This window comes from Aplysia californica, unplaced genomic scaffold (genome assembly GCF_000002075.1).
Source record: "Aplysia californica isolate F4 #8 unplaced genomic scaffold, AplCal3.0 scaffold00849, whole genome shotgun sequence".
Taxonomy (NCBI): domain Eukaryota; kingdom Metazoa; phylum Mollusca; class Gastropoda; order Aplysiida; family Aplysiidae; genus Aplysia; species Aplysia californica.
Window position 1 is genome coordinate 273,711 of NW_004798119.1, and position 7,176 is coordinate 280,886.

Sequence of the window (7,176 nt, forward strand, 5' to 3'; positions counted from 1 at the left end):
TAGATCATATGTAATTATAGGGGTTTTAAGGTCCCTTTCAACAGTGCTGCAAGATAATTGAAGAGGCTCAGCCTCTGAACTTAACATCCCTCTCCAATACACAAAAGCCACGAAGGTGGACCCCAAACAACTCACCCATTGGAGACTCAAACCAGGGTCAACTCAATCATACCATAGCCCAACATGATATTAACTGAGCAGAAGGGTGTGCCCAAAAAGCATCCATGTAGGTCTACTCTGTAAGTTAAAGAAGTAAAATAAAAGACCACAGAAACATCTTAGAGCCATTTTGGTCAAATGAAAGTTGACAGATAGTCTTTGCAAGAAGTGAACCCTTCACACAGCTGTAAATATTTGGGAAAAATCTTTCACATTTACTGATTTTTCTTCTTAAATGTATGCGTTTTTATGCCCCCATCGACACAAACTTACTGATTTGTCCATTTGACCTCGTAACAGCAACCAACAAGAGTATCTTTAAACAATGCACAACCTCTGGAATGATCCATTGTTACATGTGTATAAAAAATGTACCGGTAATGTGAAACCACATGGCGGAGTTTTTGAACATGGAATGTCAGGTATAAAATAGACGGAAGGCAGAATGTGACCATAAATGTGTTTCTCAGTGTAAAAATCTATCTGTCCGTATTAGATGAACTCTGAATGGGGGGGGGAATAAAAACTCAAAGTGTAAGGTAGTATTATAGTTATCATGAATTGCTGACTATCAAAGAGGGTGAAACCGTAGGAGAGAGAGCCAGCATTATCAAAATTTGCCATCAATTAAAGGTGTTTGCGTGTGTGTGTTGGGGTGGGGTGGGAGAGACATGCTGCCATATCATCGAAAGACAAGCGGAGAGAGCTTTGCACTCACAAACAAACCTTTCAAATAAACGCAAAACCATTCTAGGTTTGAAACGACACTTTCTGAAGTATCGTACGCTTCAAATTGAATGTAGACTTTCCTTAACACAAAATCGTCTAAACACCAAATTCCTTTTACCACAAAAGGATTTCAAATCCCTTCATTCTATACATTTCAACTTCTTCTAAAAATCAAATCTGCTTAACACGAAGAAATTCTCTGGTCTCATGACGTTTCAGTTATCAAAGTTTTACTATAAGTTTTCAAGCCCCTGCCCAAACTAACAGTTCAGATCATTTAGGAGGCAAGTATCTTTGATCCTGCCTGTACTGTCAGGGCCTACCTAATCCGTGTCAGATGCAACCAGGCACAAAGAAAGATAACACAGAACTCAATAAAATTCTCCAGGTTACAGGGTAATATAGTAGAGGGTTTTACGGCGCTCGCAACTGCATAAGGTCATATGAGCGCCAAGGGGTAGGTGTCAACAGAGAAGTCTTTACAGGGAATCAGACTTAGACTGCTCACCTCTCTAACTTCAACAGCACAAGGTCTGCTTCGACTATCAAGGCACCCCAGAATAGCAGATCACAAGGGAGTGACAAACATACAAAAGAAGTAGAGGAAAATGACAATAGTAAGGATCAGGAAAGAAAAAGCAGCAGTTCCCTGTTGTAGATCAGGCACAGTTATGAGCGTGACATGAGTCAGCCTATTTACAATTCTACTATGCTTGAACGAGATATGTCACCCCTTTGGGAATGGCCTAAAGACACTACAGTCAGTGGCACTGCCCCGGGGGGGGGTTACAGGTAGGCCTATGTCCAATACACACATAATTAATCATTATTTGCATTTCTCATCCTGCATCAGGGTAAATTGTAAAGTAAAGGCCAAGAACAAACATTTTCCATCTTTCCATATCCTGGGCTGGCTTCTTGATAATACCAACAAACACAAAGGCTACACGAGTTTTAGTTTTTCATTTTAGTGAGAGTTTTACGGCATCTAGAACACAGTTATTAGGTCATGTAAATGCCGGTGATTAGAGAAAACTGCCACGCTCTTCCAACAGAAGATGAATAAAGTACAATTCCTTACCTTATTTTTACTATTTTTATCCTTTTACATTACACAGGCTGGCAGGGAATGTGTTCATCACAAATATAACAAAATAACAAACAATGGCTGTGATTGATTCAGAAAAAAAAGCCACATGACATCATATCATTTTAACATTAACCTATCAATGACAATAAGTTTTTTTGCTTTTGTAAACCAAATTAGAAATCTACAAAGCACGGATGGAATGCACAAAAAAACAAACAAACCCCAAACAACTTAAAAGACTTAGTATTTCCCCAAAAGATCGCAAATTATAAATAAATCATCACACAAGAAAAGACCATGTGAGATCTTCCACTGTAATGTAAACCAGCAAAAGCGAAAGCAACCATATCATATAAGATCAGAACACATAAAACATGAGTAGCATTCAGTCCCGAAGTGGTGATCTAAAAATAATCACACTTTTCAGAAACGATCAACGAAAACAGACCTGCCGTCAGTTGTAGGATACACAAAAAGAGAAGTGCTGGGGAGGAAGTCTACCTAAATTTGCAACAGTTAATAACAAAAATATCACTTTTTTTTTCTAATGCCTTTAGCCAAACCATGTGAGATTCTAACTTTCTCAGTCAGGGGCAGGCAACCAAGCTCAATTTATATATATATATTCTTGAAATGAGATTCTTGAACTAAAATCAATATAATAACTAAACCTACACAGTAACCAAGAAATGCTTTTAGGAATAAAATCCATTATATATATATATATATATGTAATATAACCCTGCAACATTTTCAATTTTTGTACACAAAATGGTGAGGTGCGCTTTCAGAAGTGAAGTATAAAGATCTTTGTCCCTGTCGGGGAAAATAATAGAATAAAAAAGTTAGAGAAGTCAGAAGTCTGTTTGATGAGTAATATAACTATGTTAAACTACTCTCTTCACATGATATAAAATGTACAAACTACGGCTCAAAACAGTAGGCCTCAAACTACAAAGAGAAAAACATTTAATAAAAGAAATAAAAGACGTATTAGCTCCTCCAGTCTGATGAGAATGAAAGCTTCAAACTGCACATGTTAACCCTTCATAGCAATTCTAATATCATCATCATCATCAAACCCTAAATTGTTATAACTAATATCAATTTTCTGCTTATCCCATCGCACCTGAAGACTGGTTATCTATTATCTATTATAGTATACACTCTATTCTGCTTGGACCCTCTGTTTCCCTGTACAGTTTCTCCAGTAGTATTGACGGCGTTGGCCATATTTCATGTCTCAGGGCTGTGTGTGTCTTACACTGCTGGAGGATGTGTTCCACAGTCTGGTTTGTTTCACCACACTTTAGACATTACTATCATTCTATCAGGCACTTCCGTGCAAAAGAAAAAAGCCTTTGCGACATATATAGGAGCCTGAGATTAACATTTCATCAGTGTATCCACGGAACAGAATAACTATTGGACTTTGGATTATCGGAGTAGAAGAACAAGGTCAGGAACCAGAAGTTCCAGTTTAAAAAACAATATATATATATGCTGCATTAACAATGTCAATGTCCCTAAAATGTTTGAATTCATTCTTAATATTCAGAATAAATTATTCAGATCCTACAAGCTGCTCAAGTGTATCCTCAAGTAACAATAGTGAAAATTGAGAAACTTGAGTAAATTCATGTGTTTACAGGTGAAATTAGGCACTGCACTCAATAATATTATAAATTTAGAAAATACATATCAAATGATGTCCACTCGTCTCTCTCCACCAGCCCCTCCCCAAATTCCCCATCTCACAAAATAAAAGTTGATCTGATCAGACCCACCTTACGACTGATATTTTCAAGTCTTGTTCCTCACGACAATCATCAAAACCTTTCCCTACCCGACCACTGCTCCCTTGTGTGCATGATCACGGTGTGAGAAATACGGCCTCTCTATAATTGCCACCACAAGAGCAGCGACCACAACAGACATAACCAGGGACAGGATTATCAAACTCTCGCTTCTCTTGGCAAATTTCTGAGCTCTGTCAATATTGCCTCGCATTATCCCCTCGTTAAATTCCCTCTCCGTCCTGAAGGCATAGTAAATAGCAGGAATTCCTGAAGGGAAGAAAAATATGCAAGAGATGATGGAAAAAATTTTCAGATATTTGATTCTGCGCTGGCGAAGGGGCCGCTGCAATTCTGACCACCTCTGAGGAATTCCCTGAGTGTCGATGTACCGGGTACCGTCAGGCCGCGTGGACACTTGACTCTGCATCACGTTCACTTTCCCTTGAGAACTGTCGTACTGCACTTGAATGCTGGAGAGATTCACGGATCCTTCGTTATTGTTCGTATTTGCAGCCGCAGTAGAGTGTGTGGGGTTACTCTGTCCGTTGGAAGCAGAGGGATCAGCTGTTTGCTGCGTCTGCGATGAACCACGAGGACGTGAAACGTTGGGGCCAAGTGTCCTCTCTGACAAGCCACAATCACCATCGTCTATCTGAAGGGCCGGGTTGTCGAAGCCACCGTGGTCTGACGGAGTCACCCGGGTGGCGGTATCGTACGACGGAGGTCCTCCCAGATGAGGCTGGAGGTCAACTTGAAGATTTCCGTTTCCGATGGGAGCTGCCTCATCATCGTCATCTTCTTCCACCAAATGCGTGAAACCGAAACTATCCTCCTTTGACATGATTCTGAAGAAAAATAAACCCAATAGGTTAAATTTTACCTTTGCGGAATTTTATAACATTTTTAAATACAAGTTTAATTGAGTTTTGTTAAGATCTCTGCTTTATTTACTACTGAAATCAGAGATAATTGTTATCAAACACACACTGAAACAGAAAGACAATAATTCAAGTACCATATTAGAGTCTAAACTATCCAAGATAGCTAACTATTGTAGAGGTGAAAATGATTTTCGTTATTTTGTTATCCTGGACAGGTGGCAATTCACACAGGCTTGACTATGGTAGGAAATAATTTTAAAATTCATTAAATGGTAGACTATGTAACTCATTAGTCTAGAGGTTAAAATCCTCATCAGTTATAATGCCAGAGTTTCAGGTTCCATCCACATTTTTGAGTTGCCATAATGTGTTATTAACTGGCATTTTTTCTTAGGTTTTTCAAACAATTGAGTCAATCTTCTTAATTTGGTTTTAAAAATATGAGAATTTCAAAAACTTTTAAGGCCCAGGAACACGTTAAAAACACTTTAAAAGTTGAAAGTAGAGGAAAAATTAAGGGATGGTGTGTATTGTGTATGTGAGTGTGAGAGAGAGAGGAGAGAGAGAGAGAGAGAGAGAGAGAGAGAGAGAGAGAGAGAGAGAGAGAGAGAGAGAGAGAGAGAGAGAGAGAGAGAGAGAGACAAAGACAGAGACAGACAGATAGACAGAGAGATAGAGAGACAGAGAGAGAGATAAAGTGTGAGCGTTGTGTGTGTGTGTGTGTGTCAGAGAGAGAGAGAGAGAGAGAGAGAGAGAGAGAGAGAGGCGTTGTGTGTGTGTGTGTGTGTGTGTGTGTGTGTGTGTGTGCGATGAAAGCATACATACACTGTGCCATAGCAGATTTCTCTTTCCGGAGATCAATAGTATGTTAGCTTATATATATATATATCATAATTTAAAAAATTCTCTCGTTATCACCACTAATGTTTTTGTGTAATTATAATAAGTCTGCCATTAGTAATCTTGACTTTTACATTGAGAAATCAAAATTTAGTCTACTTATTTTAGGGGAGGAGTCCCGCAGAGGGCCGGCACTTATCGTGACATGGTCAACTGAGCAAACTATTACTATTACTATTACAAGAGTTAGGATTAGGTATAGTATGTTGTTTTTTTTAGTTCATCTTCCAAAACTGTTTTGTTCTTTCTTTTGACCCAATAACAACCAGATTATTGGCACCCTGGGGGAAGAATAACGACTTCCTTCCAATATACCCACTCTTTTGCGTGTTGTTGGTTGGTGGCCCTCCGCGGAACTCCTTCTACTTATAGTTCAGGCTGGAGAATGACAAGGGCCGGGTGGAGGACAAAATTTATACACTGCTTACTATTAAATTATAAGAAGGACTTCCGTAATGAGCAACCACCCTAACAAACACAATAAAGAAGAAATCTAACCCTAACCCTACCCCTCTATTCTACACTGTCTCATAGTCATAGTGGTCGCTCGTTACGAAAGTCCTCCCGCGAAATTTTATAGGGATTTTTCCTCTAACCAAATGCTAACAATGAAAAATGTTCTCGTAGCTGTTTTCCCGTGACTTACAATGACAAGATCTAAAAATCTAGTCTAGATCTAGATAGATCTATATATAGATCTTTGTTAACGTGATCTAGATTATCTAAATCTAGATCACTAGAACTTTATTATTATTCTGAATCACCTGTCATGTCATAGAATGATAGATAGATATTGACTGTCACTGTTGTCACTGTACTGTACCTGCCTGGGGTCAACACAACACACGAATCACGAACGAAGTCAATATTAAGGCAAATAAGGCAAGTTGTGAAATGATGTGAGTCTAACGAGACCGTGGTGAAATAGCCTACATTTTTCCACAGTCTGAACGGAAATGAGTCCCTGATCAACGACAGTCCTGCCTCACCTGCCCGTCGGCCTTACCTCCTGTTTGTCTTGTCACCTGGAACGGTAGCCCTACCTCTGTCTGACTGTCTGACCGAGCCAGCCCGTTGCCCACTTCTCAGTTAGGCCTACTCTCCTTCCTGACTTCCTGATCTAGGCTATTTTTGTCTGCCAGGTAAGCCACAACACAAACCATCGACCATAACAATACTTAGATGTTCAAGTTTAAGGGGAGGGAACCGCAGCTTCTAGCATAGTCCCAGGATTAGCTGTCTCAAAAGGAGGTGGGCAGGAAAGTCAGGTAAGAGTAAATTTATATCTTCCATTCTTAAACTTTAAAATATCTTTCGTCACGACGACCCAGATGTGGCCATAACGAAAAGTATAGGCTAAACATTATATTTGCTCATTAGGTCAAGTGAGAGTGAGTTTCAAATGGGGACTTAAGTGAATTTACTTTTACTGGAAGGGCACACAAAAATCAAAATAATTATAACACTTAGTAATACCTCTACATTTTTCTCCACTGGTGCAGTCGTTGTACAAGTATTTAAATTTGTATGGTTGTTTGGTTTGTTTGTTTTTTGTGTGGTTATTGGGTGTTTTTTGGATAAGGCTATCATCAAAAACAATTTGTAAAATACACACAAA

The 7,176-nt window shown here is 39.0% G+C and overlaps 1 protein-coding gene across 1 annotated transcript; it reads right to left on the reverse strand.

Moving 5' to 3' along the window:
- Nucleotides 1–2,513: 2,513 nt before the first annotated feature.
- On the reverse strand, nt 2,514–6,482 carry LOC101861771. The gene is made up of 2 exons (XM_035972795.1): nt 6,382–6,482; nt 2,514–4,622 (listed from the first exon to the last, which is right to left on the reverse strand). Exon 2 carries the CDS (start codon nt 4,616–4,618, stop codon nt 3,821–3,823), a length of 798 nt encoding a protein of 265 aa, XP_035828688.1. The 5' UTR covers nt 4,619–4,622; nt 6,382–6,482; the 3' UTR covers nt 2,514–3,820.
- Nucleotides 6,483–7,176: the final 694 nt, after the last annotated feature.

What these genes read in the sequence shown, in the direction of transcription:
- LOC101861771 (XM_035972795.1), bottom strand. Translation starts at nt 4,618, where the DNA reads ATGTCAAAGGAGGATAGTTTCGGTTTCACGCATTTGGTGGAAGAAGAT.